Genomic DNA, 11,207 nt, shown 5'->3' with positions numbered 1-11,207 from the left:
ATGTGCTGTGGTATGGCATGGCATGGTACATATTGGTTCCGCCCACGCACCTTAATCCACGCAACCCACACTGTCATTGTGCTATTGCACTTGGCAACCGCAGCGAGGCTGCCTGCCTGCATATTTTAGCACTTGACCTTTGCTCCATTCCACACAGCCTCAGTCACAGCCTCCGCCTCCGCATCAGCCTCGGCAACAAGAAAAGTTTTTCACATTTTCATTTTCATTTCCATTTTTGTTTTAGTTTAAATGATTTTCCTCCCCTTGTGGCAACTTTAAATGGCCTGGTTGAAGGGTTAGACAGCTGTCAGTTGGATTTTATTTGTTCGCTTGCCTTCCCACCTGCCCATCAGCCATGAGGCTGAGGCTGAGGCAGAGCCAGAGCCAGAGGCTGAGCCAGGTTGAAACTCAGCTCGGATGGGGGCCACAGCAGCTCATCTCTATGAAGGTACAGAGGAACTTCTTTGGGTTGAACTTGTCCAAGTGCAAATAGCTGCCTGAGGTTGGAGCCACTGAAGTTCTACTGTACCGTTGACTGTCAGTGAACTGTAAGCCAGCTTCTGGCTTTGATCTCTGAAACGAACAGAGCACAGAACTTTCTCTTAGCGTACAATTTATGATAATTAACGATGTTGAGTAAAATTTATCATACATACCATAAACCGAACTGGCCCAAAGTTCCCGTCTCTCTCTCTCTCCCTCTCTGTCTCTCTGTCTAGGTTCCTTTGACACTTATTAACGATCTGGTGGAGTCTCTTTATGCCGACTGTGAACTCTCTGTGGTATAGTTCTTCAGCTCTCGGAAACTTTTGTCAGCCCTCTGCCTCTGCCATGGCCATCAAAGTTTTTTCACATCAAACACATCCTAAATCATGCATGGTAGCTGAGGGTTATTCCCCAGTCAGCAGCCACCGCCATACACGAGTATGAGCTGTGCTGTGCTGTGCTTTCTGTGGGTAAACTAATCAACACTGAACGGCAGCGCTGTGCTCCCTGAACCCATCCACAAGTTGCCCGTCGCCCCAGTCTATGCCAAGTTCAGCACTAAAAATCTTAAGTGAAAGTTTAAAAAGTTTCGCTTTTGCCCTTCTTTGTCTTGGTGACGTTGTGCTTCCCACATATACGCGTAAGTGGAAAACTCATTAGGGAATTTCCAGCAGCAGAATTCTCAACATATTTCAGACACAGATGATATGCTGCCAGCCACCACCCCCCACCACCACCTCATGCGTCCTGCCAACTGGCTACTGCCACTTGCCACACATGGGACCACAAAAATGAGGCGTCAACCGCAAATGCTGCGCCGGCATGCAAATTATGCGTAGTTAATGTGCCACGGCACCCACTCTGGCCCCCCTTCCCCATGCGTTTGGTTAATTTTCATCTTTAAGACACTCAATGCTGCGGTTGAGAGGCCGAGAACCGTTTGGGGGCCTTTGAGCCATAGTGGCAATGGAGAGTAAAAAGCATTCCATGTGGCCGAGCCGCACCGACCACAAAATGCCTTTAGCAGGATGTATGAACTGCAGCAGAGCCTAGACCTGCCCCCAGAGTCAGACTCAGAGGCAGAGCCAGTCCAGTCATTTGGACAGTCGTCAGGGAGTGGGTTATTCAGTCGGTTGGTGTTGCCCCACACAGACAGCCAGGCATTCCTTCGGGGAAGAAAAAGCAGACTCGAAACCAGCCTTCACTTAGCTCCTTAAATATCCAGTGAAATGAGTAAATATGTTGGTTGCCAGTGGTACTTGTGCCCAAAGAAACTCTTGAAGATCTGTTGAATATTTGGGGAATACAATTTAAGATGTAGACAATTCTTTTACTGCACAAACTTTGTCCTCGGAGAAACCCAATTCTACTCTTTAATTTTGTAGCCACCTCTGGTGAAATGTGCTGGGAGCATCTTGATGTCAATGGCTGGCAATCCAATCAAATCGTTAACATTAAGCCACTCCGGCTGCTATAAATGTTATTTGAGTCGAGATTCAATATGGAAGAACCGAAATATTCGATTAACCCGAAAGCAGAGCCCCCAGAAATCAGTTCATTGCGGTGCGGTGCGGTTCGCTTTGGTTCAAGTGTCTGCCACACATAAAACTGTAAAATGATAATCAAAATTGCACATTTTAATATTTTTTATTGTAAATTAAAACAATAAACATTCAAAACTTTGGCCACCCACAGCCCTGTTCTAGTTGCCTATCCCCGAACCAACAAAGGAGCGCTCAGAGTTTTGGTTTGTTGTTTGTTGGCCATATCAATGGGCCATCTGTTTTCATTGTTATGGGGCAGACACACGCATGCTTCAAGGACGTGGATATTTTGCTTCGAATGCATCCCCATGCCACCTACCACCCTACCACCCTCCCACCCACTCGTGCTGTCTAAGTCAACAGCGGCTGTGGGAAAGGGGTGTGGCGTGCGGTTGGTCGTGTGCGAGCAGACAGACATATCAAATCGCTTTACGTTTGACAAATTTAATTTGATTTTGTGTGAAGTTTATTGGCAAAACGTTTTGGCCAAAATCGGGGGGGTGGAAACGAGGGGCCTAAACGTGCGTGTAACTCGACTAGGGTGCACAGACAGACACCCTGTGCAGCTGTCATTTGATAAATGTCATTTAACTCTGGCCAAACCAAATGAAATTAATTTAAAATAATTTGTCATAAAAAAGACTTGGCTAATTGCAATCAAATATTTATGACAACATTTTTTTGGGCTTACAGCTGAATTTTAAATAATTTTCACAACATTTGCTCAACGAATTAGTTCGTCAAGTCAAAGTAAATAATAGGATATCATTTTAAATCGAATTATATTTTGAATAGCCAAAAGGGTCATTTGTAGAGTGCCAAAAGTGCCAGGAAATATTTACATAAATTATAATTATTCGGGCATTCTTTAACAGTAACACAGTTCGGGCAGATGGGAGGGTAGGGCAGGAGCATCGTTCTATAGCGGTAAACCACTTTAGCAGACCGCAAAACTGAGCAAACATCGAGCAAAACCGAGAGCCCTGTGCCATGTTCTGGTCTGGGGCTTGGGTCTGGCGATATCAAATGTCAAAATGACAAATGTCAGAGCTGGGGTAGCCAAAAATAATTGATATACGCAGAACTTTCCGGGCTGGGGCTGCTAAAAATACACCAAGCGAAATATGCGGCGAAATGTTTTTAATTGGAACATAAATGGAATGCGGCAGCAGCAGATCGCCATGGCAACAAATGCCATTTGGAGTTGATTTAAATTTAAATTTTGCATTCCATTTGTCAATAATTACTCCTCTTTAACTCAAAGCAGAGAAATGAAATGAGATGCGATGCGATGCTGTTTTCTCTCCTTTTATGGCCATCCATCAATGAGGGGGGGAATGATTGGTCAGCGCAATTAAAGTCTTTGAGTTTTTCTTAAGTTTTTCCTCGTTCGAAACTCTTTTGTAGCGCTCATTGGATTTACGAGTATTGTCGAATGAGATAAGCGCCATAAAATGTACAAAGGAGCAATCCGAATGCAATGCAACAAACGCTCGAAGTTTTATTTATTTCTTTTCAGCAATTTTCCCACCTCTCCATCTACCGATCCTGCCTGCCCCTTATCAGCGGAGCTTGTGGGGGCTTGTGGGGGGTTAAGCACGCCTTGGTTACAAATTAAAAATTTGTCGTTTCAGTCGAATTTCGGCACAAGAGTCAGCAGGAAGTCAGTCGAGCAGTCGGGCCGTGTACCGCCCCGTGTTCTTGTAGCTGTAAATAAAATAGCCACAGTGGCTGCAAAAAGGCAGGGCCCAGTCCACTCAACCCAACATACACATGGACTTGTATAGGGCAACTTCGTTGTTGTCGTTGCCGCTGTTGCCCTTTTTTCGGTTTGTTTTCTTTGGTTTTTCCTCTTTTTTTTGCACCCGCTCCTCTTTTTTATTCTCTTTGCTCATTTAGGCTCTTTTGTGTTGATGTTATGCGAGATGAAGGGGTATAGAGTAGCATGAGGGGAGCTGCACATACATACACACATACATATAAATACAATAAAAAATTAATACATCGCGCATTTATAGACAACAACCAAAGGCGGGGAGCAAGTGTCTTGGTGTGCCCATAGGGGCCTGGCCTCACAGCAATATTGCAACACGGGCACCAGAATCGTCAATTACTGTGGACACGACTGTTGGTCAGTTGTTGGGAGTAGAGTCACAATTTCTTATACCGGAAAAATTCCAACAGTTCCTGGAAATAGTAGGTAAAAGTAGTGGTCATATAGGGTTCAGTTTCTGCTGATCGCATTCATCTTGTGTAATGTTGCATTTATCTTAAACGTTGTAAACGAATTTGTTAAATTTTTCATTTAAAGTTCCACTCTAAGGAATTTTAGAGTACAATTTTTAGGACAGTTTCCACATATTAGCAGACTCTTTGAGAGCGTTGGCCTTTTGTTGCCGTTGTCGCTGCCATTTGAGCTTCACATTTTGGCACATTGTTGGCTTGAAAGACATTTATTTAATTGCCCGTTGCCTGGGGGGGACAGTGGAGAGCTCATTTCAGGAAGTACAGTGCGGACAGCGGACAACAACTGGCTGGCCAGACCGGGAAAAGGAACAACACCAGAAACAGGACCAGAACCAGTGAAAAGCAACAGAAAAAAAAACGTATATACAAGCATATTAAATGCGACAATGGCGCCGACCGGAAGTAAAAATTATGTTGAAACTTTCTTTGTGTGTGTTTATGTTTTTGTGTGTGTGAGTATGAGAGTGTATCTGTGTGTCTACGTTTGTGGCGGTCATGATGATGATGATGATGATGTTACCAGGGCGTTGTTTTGGTTGTGTCCTCTCTTCTGCGGTTCATAAAAAGTCAATAAAGCCAGTTTATTTTGTTGGAGTATGTCAACATCATTTCTGTTCAAAAGTCATTAAATCAAACCCAAAGGAGGCCTGTCCACTGGTCCAGCCATTAAAAAATGTTAAATAAAACGCACATAAAGTTGAGAATTTGTTTCTGCAAAAATAGTTAATGGATTAATGCTGTAAAAAGGTGCAGCACCGAATGATGTCATCTGATTGGGCTTGGATGGCTGATAGATTTTGGTGTTTGCAAGATCTCTAAGCTGGTGAAATATTTGCTTTTCAATTGCCTTTTGGCATTTGCCAACTTTTCAAAGCTTCAATCCGCTGCCAAATTTTACTCGCAAATTAATTCCATTGCAATGCCAAAATAGATTTGCTCGAAAAAGAAGACTTGGTGGGGATGTACTGAGAGTACTCGTAAATCTCGCGCATAAATATAAAGTAAGATGCCAAAAGACGAAGATATTTAGCAATTTAAAAGTGGAATAAATCACGTACTCCTTCAGCTTGATGAAAGTGAGAGCGGCAAAGGATGCCATGCTGGCATACTCGTACGCCTCCCTTGGGGGACCCACTGCCACTCCCACTCCTTGCCTGATGTATTGTGTAAATTGTAGCGTAAAACTTTTGGGGGCTTCTGAGCAATGGCGGCATTATTAAAGTCAGAGGGGTTACCCTGCCGCTTGCCGCTCCTCGATTTCATATTTTTATTCCGCCTTTTTGTTGTCCATTAGCAATTTAGAATTTGCCAACTACCAGAAGGTTTCACAGGTGCAGGTGCAGCGGCAGTGGCAGGTTCAGGCAGCGGATATTTCGTGCCAAATGCTGCTGCTCCTGCCGCTGGAAAATGCGCAAAATTTTTCAACTATGAAGCGGCTTTGCCAGCGGCTCAATTGAATGAGAAAAAGAGAGAAAGAGAGAGATTGGGAGTGGGTATGGGTGTGGGTGTGCAGTTGGAGAGACCTTTCCCTTGGCCAATGCGCCTGTCTGCATGCAAATATTTATGCATAAAGTTGGCTCTGTGCTCATTTTTTTTCCCCACCCATATTTGTTGGCGTCTGCCACGCCTCCCAATGGCCCATTCTCCCAGCCAAGGAGAATGGCCGTCGCCTCGTCTAGGCCATGTTTGTGGCTTTTGGCATTGTTTGCCAGCTGACAACAGTCGGCAAAAGTTTATGCCACCAGCGGTTCGTTGCTGCCTCTGCCTCTGGCTCTGCCCCAGCCTCATCCTCATCCTCAGCCTCTAGCTGTGCCTCAGATTTAGTTCCAGCTTTCGCTGGGCCCATAAATCATCTGTCCTCTCTCCTTCACGCTGCCTGCTCTGTGGCAAGTTGGTTAACATGCCGCCGACTGCAAGCTCAGACAACTCTTACAATGCAACTCTTGGGTAGCACTGCATCCACCTCCAGCATGGGCCGTCGCAGCCAAAATGCAATGCATGCAAATGTAAAACTGATTTGTTGTGACGCAGCAACAACAGACTGCAGTGAGATACGAGAGTGGCACGAGGCTCGGCAGCATTGCTCACCCACACGCTGCACTCCATCAAATGGTGGCACACAATGCCCGAGTCCAGCCTCCAGACCAGCCCACGCCCACACCCACACCCACGCCCGTAACCTGCAGCCAGCCCAGCAAACATTTGCGAAATTTTGTCAATTTGTGTCCGACAGTTAACCCATTGATGATGCGTGGGTGTAAGTTGGCATGGTCACTGAGACTGAGGCGGGCTGGACTAAATTTGCAGTTAATTTTGGATTATCCAAGGAATGTGAATGATTGTTTATTCTAAGTAGGAGATATTGATATTGAAAATAAAGCCCTATTAAAGAATACCTTTTGTGGGTGGTTCCCTATGAGCTTTTGCTTTCCTATTCATTGAATTCTAACTACCTTTAGTCAGTCATACCTGTACGTGTGCCAAAACAACATCAATGACTGCTCTGCACTGAATAAGTCAAACAATTGCCATTCCAATTTATATTTTAATCCCGTTTCACTTAAGTTCGATTTGCTGGGCACCATAAACAACATCAAACATCAATATCCGCTATCCAGTGAGCCATGGGTTAAGCCCCTCTATCCGTGAGTGTCAGCAACTTGTAACCAGGGCCAAGTGCTCGGCTCTCTCTCTCTCTCTCCCTCTGTCTCTCCCTCTCTATGTATGCGTATATCTGTGTATCCTGTGCTTGTGCCAGTTTGTTTGTGTGTGTCTGTGTGTGTGTGCGTGTGTGTGACCCATGTGCGATTATCATCACGTAGCTGGAGCATTGCATTCATTTCACATGCCTCGCCGTGTGCCGCTAGCCACACAAATTGCTGCTGCTGCTGCTGCCACAGTTTTTGTTGTTGCTGCTACTGCTGCTGCTGCTGCTGATGTTGCACCTCCTCCACTTTGTTATTGTCCTTCACTATTGACAGCTGTGGCCCGGCCCCAAACATCGGCCTCAGCCATGCCCTCAGACGGCTTTCTGTAATGCCAGGGCATTATGTCAGCTGAAGGATTTCTTGTCGACTCTGGTTGTGCCCCAAAACTTTGGCAATGCATATGGGTATTAACGATCTATAAGGGTATTTTTGATCGGCTCAAAGAATACAAAACATTGGAAAACTATTCATCTAGGTGTTAAATATAATTTAATAATACTTAGTGGCCCCTGCGAATATTTCATCTGAGTAGGCGCTGACTTTTTGCTCCAATTTTTGTGTTCAATAACACCTAAAGAAATTAATTGACTTGCATGCTGTTATTCGTCACAAGTAATTCAAAGTGATCAAATCGTAAAATAAATTAAAATTTAATTTTTTCTGTGTTGTGCGCTAAAATAATCTTCGATAGCTAAAAGCATCCATTCGGCTGTGGTTTGAGTGAAAATACAATACGATTGGAGTGATACTAACTCTTACAGTGAATATGCCGCCTAAGAAACGTAAAAACTTGAAGGTAAGTGTTTCCTACTCATTCCACAGCTCTCCTACGCTGCATATGATTAAATTTCTGTAACTTTTAGCGCCCAAGCGTTGCCAAAAAAAACGCCAGCTCTGCAGTAGCAGCTGCTGCACCAACTGCAAAGGCTCCGAAGAATTCGGCAAACGAGTTCATCATTCGGGTGCCAAAGGTGCGCAACCAGCGCCATTTAATGCGCTTCAATGACAATTTAAACGTGGACTTCGCCCAATGGCGCAGTGTGAAGATGTCGCGGGAGAACAACAAGCCACAGTATATGATCGAGGAGGAGCAGGAGAAGCCCAAATTTGGGGCCGGCACAGAGTACAATTGGCGCCAGCACGGCGACACAAGCCGCAAGAAGAACGTGGTGCAACACTATAAGCCAGAGGCGCAGCCCTGGCTGTTGCAAGTCGATGGCAAGACGGGCAAAAAGTTCAAGGGCATTCGTACGGGCGAAGTGGGTGCGAATGCCGCCTACTATGTGTTCACCCATGCCCCAGATGGCAGATTCAATGCGTACCCAATCAACGATTGGTACGCGTTCCAGCCCATCGACCGCTACAAGGCCCTCACTTCGGAGGAGGTGGAAGCGGAGTTCAGTCGTCGCGAGAAATCGCTCAACTACTTCAATCTGATGATGCGCCGTCGGTGCCGTGGCGAGCAGGACGAGGAGGATACAGATTCGTCCAAGCTGCCCAAGTCAGTCGACAATGGAACCCTCGCGCTACAGATCACAGATGATGTTGAGTGGATGGACTCCGCGGATGAATCCGAATCGGACGAAGAGGAGAAAGCGAAGAAAAAGAAAAAGGAAAGCGACGTCGATGCTACTGATGGCAAGAAGGCCAAGGCTAAGGGCAAAAAGGAACTTGATATGAAGACATTTTTTGAGGCTTTCGAAGAGTCGGACGATGGTGACGAAGAAGGTCGTGAACGTGACTACATCTCCGATTCCAGCGAAGAGTAAGTTTGGGAATAGCAAGAAATATTAAATCATTCGGTTTTACCCCATAGTGAGCCCGATCTCGAGGACAAGGCGATCAAGGAGCTGAAGGGAGTATCAGAAGAGGAAGCTCTGCGAAAATTGCTCAACTCAGACGACGAAGAAGATGATGACAAGTCAGACAACCAGAAAGACGAGTGCCAGGAGAACCCTCAAGACGATGCCTTCAACATTCGTGGGCTGGAGACGCCTTCAAGTTTGAGCAGTGAAGAATCATCCATAGAATCATCTGACAGCTCAGACTCCGAAAAGGATCCGAGCGATGGTCCGCCCCGCAAGAGGGTCACCTTCAACAAGAAGGAGAAGCGCATATATAACGCGGCCAATAAGTCCCCCAGCAGTGGTGCATCGCCAAAAGACTGCACCAAGCGCAAGGTGCCTGTGGGCAGTACTCCGCCAAGTACTTGTCAGCCTACAGTTTCGAAGGGGTCCATTGAACCGCCCAATGAGGAGAAAGACAGCACCCAGGTTGAACAGTCAGCCGTCTTCTTGCGTAAAATTGAGTAAGTTTCGGCATTGAATGCTTAAAAGTGTATTAATAAATTTGTATGGTTTTGTCTTGCAGCGAATTTGGCGTCAGCGAGGAGGCTGTGATTCGCTACTTAAAGCGCAAACCATTGACACCCACCGAGCTGCTGTCCAAGTTCCGCAACAAAGCCACCAGCGACTCGAAGATTCGTGTGGTTGAGACAATGACGAAAATATTGAAAAAAATCAATCCCATAAAGACTACCATTCAGGGAAAACTTTATTTCTCGATTAAGTAGAAATTTAAGCATCATGTGTATGAATATTTGCGTATTGAGGTACAATATGTATCAGTAAATAATTTCAATTTGTTTTTTATGTCAAGTGTTGGAAACGCCGAGCAGTATTTCCCATGGCTCTATCGATATTTCGAAGTGTTGACTGTTTGTCACTATCGGCGATAGTTTTCGTCTTTATTTTCTGTACACTTCTTCACCTTATTATAAATACATATTTATGTATATTACATGCCACCTAGCTGAAGTTTGATAACCCAATTATTTCTGACCATAATTTTAATCGGGGGCTTTCAGATAAAGCTTAAATAAATTTGGAAAGATCTGCTGGGCTGCCAGTAGCTTCCGCCATTGCATTTTTCATCTCCCAAAAATAGTTTATTGAGTGTATTGCAGTTTTGTTTGTTTTATCGAAAGGAAAATTCCTTTTTAATTTCGATAAAATGAAATTTAATGAAATTTCTGGCACTCGGCAAACAAAAATATCAAAAGTAAAGCACAAAAACTAAAAGCAAAAATTCAAGGCGCAATGGGAGAATAAAAATCGTGCTGCGTGAACCGTTTGGAAATGCTTTTTCGGTGGCGGATACATCGAAAAGGGATGGGGCAGTAAAATTCCCATTGGGGCAACATTCGGCTTGGCTCTCGCCACAGATTTTGAGCTGCCGCGTAGCTTGGCCAATACAAATACACTCTCACAAAACACAGAGCAAAAAAAAAAAACAAATAAATCGCAGGCAATATTTTTGTTTTATATATATTTTTTATTTCACTAAAATCGTGACTCAACTTGATGGCTTTTTTTTTATTGTTGTTGCATCGGCATGTGCTCGTCGAATGCAATTGTTGTTGTTTTCATTTTGCCATTTGTTGCTGGCCCACCCGCTCCCGCTGCGCATTTACAACGCTCTGGAAAGTCAACAGTTTTCCAAAAGGACGGATACGGTCCCCGGCGACTGGGGACTGGTGAGGGGAACGATTTGAATTGCCTTTTAAATTTGTCAATTTTCGCCTGGTTGATTTGCATTTTTTTACTGCATTTTTATTGGTTGCTCCATCTAGAAAAATTCATTTTTCCTTTAAGGAAAAAATTTAAAAATTCTTCCTGCAATTGTAAGAAAAACAAAATTTATTTTTTTTAATTGTTAGACACCTGAGTGAAAGGAATCCCTTTTAATAACACTTAAATCTGTAAAGGATTTGTGTCTTCCCAACGAAACAAAGGACACTTAAAGAGAATGGAAGGGAAAACCGCCTCAGACATTTTCAGAAAATTACGCAGTCCAAATATTTGCTTTAAACAGATGAAAAGTTTGCTGGCCACGGCCCAAGCAAATTGACACCCGGCCAAAAAGCCAAAGTGCAGGCCAAAAAACTTTGCGCTGCAATTTGTGGCACGGCACTCTGCTGCGGGAACGGAGCATTGGTCTGGGTGCGAATCTCTGCCCTGAAGTGCAGTGTTTAGCCAGGAATTTGCTTAAACAAATAAAGCCATAGATAAGGGCCATGGATACCCGGTGGATAGACCGGATGTATACCCGGCCATATGGCCGCACTTCTTAAGAATTCGAAAGCCGAAAACTTTTTGGCATATTTTGATTGACTTGACAGTCTGGCTGGCCCAGTTTTCCGCCCACGCCCATTTATTCCTCT

General features: G+C 44.6%; 1 protein-coding gene across 1 annotated transcript; it reads left to right on the top strand.

The window, feature by feature from the left end:
* The first annotated feature begins 7,564 nt into the window (after positions 1-7,564).
* On the top strand, positions 7,565-9,619 carry LOC111070070 (general transcription factor IIF subunit 1-like). The gene is made up of 4 exons (XM_022360369.2): positions 7,565-7,781; positions 7,849-8,750; positions 8,802-9,293; positions 9,356-9,619. The coding sequence occupies exons 1-4, from the start codon at positions 7,752-7,754 to the stop codon at positions 9,555-9,557; spliced, it is 1,626 nt and encodes a 541-aa protein (XP_022216061.2). The 5' UTR covers positions 7,565-7,751; the 3' UTR covers positions 9,558-9,619.
* The last annotated feature ends 1,588 nt before the right edge of the window (positions 9,620-11,207 follow it).

The sequence above is a fragment of the Drosophila obscura genome, unplaced genomic scaffold (genome assembly GCF_018151105.1).
Source record: "Drosophila obscura isolate BZ-5 IFL unplaced genomic scaffold, ASM1815110v1 contig_4, whole genome shotgun sequence".
NCBI classification, from domain to species: domain Eukaryota; kingdom Metazoa; phylum Arthropoda; class Insecta; order Diptera; family Drosophilidae; genus Drosophila; species Drosophila obscura.
This window is presented reverse-complemented; position numbering and strand designations above follow the sequence as displayed.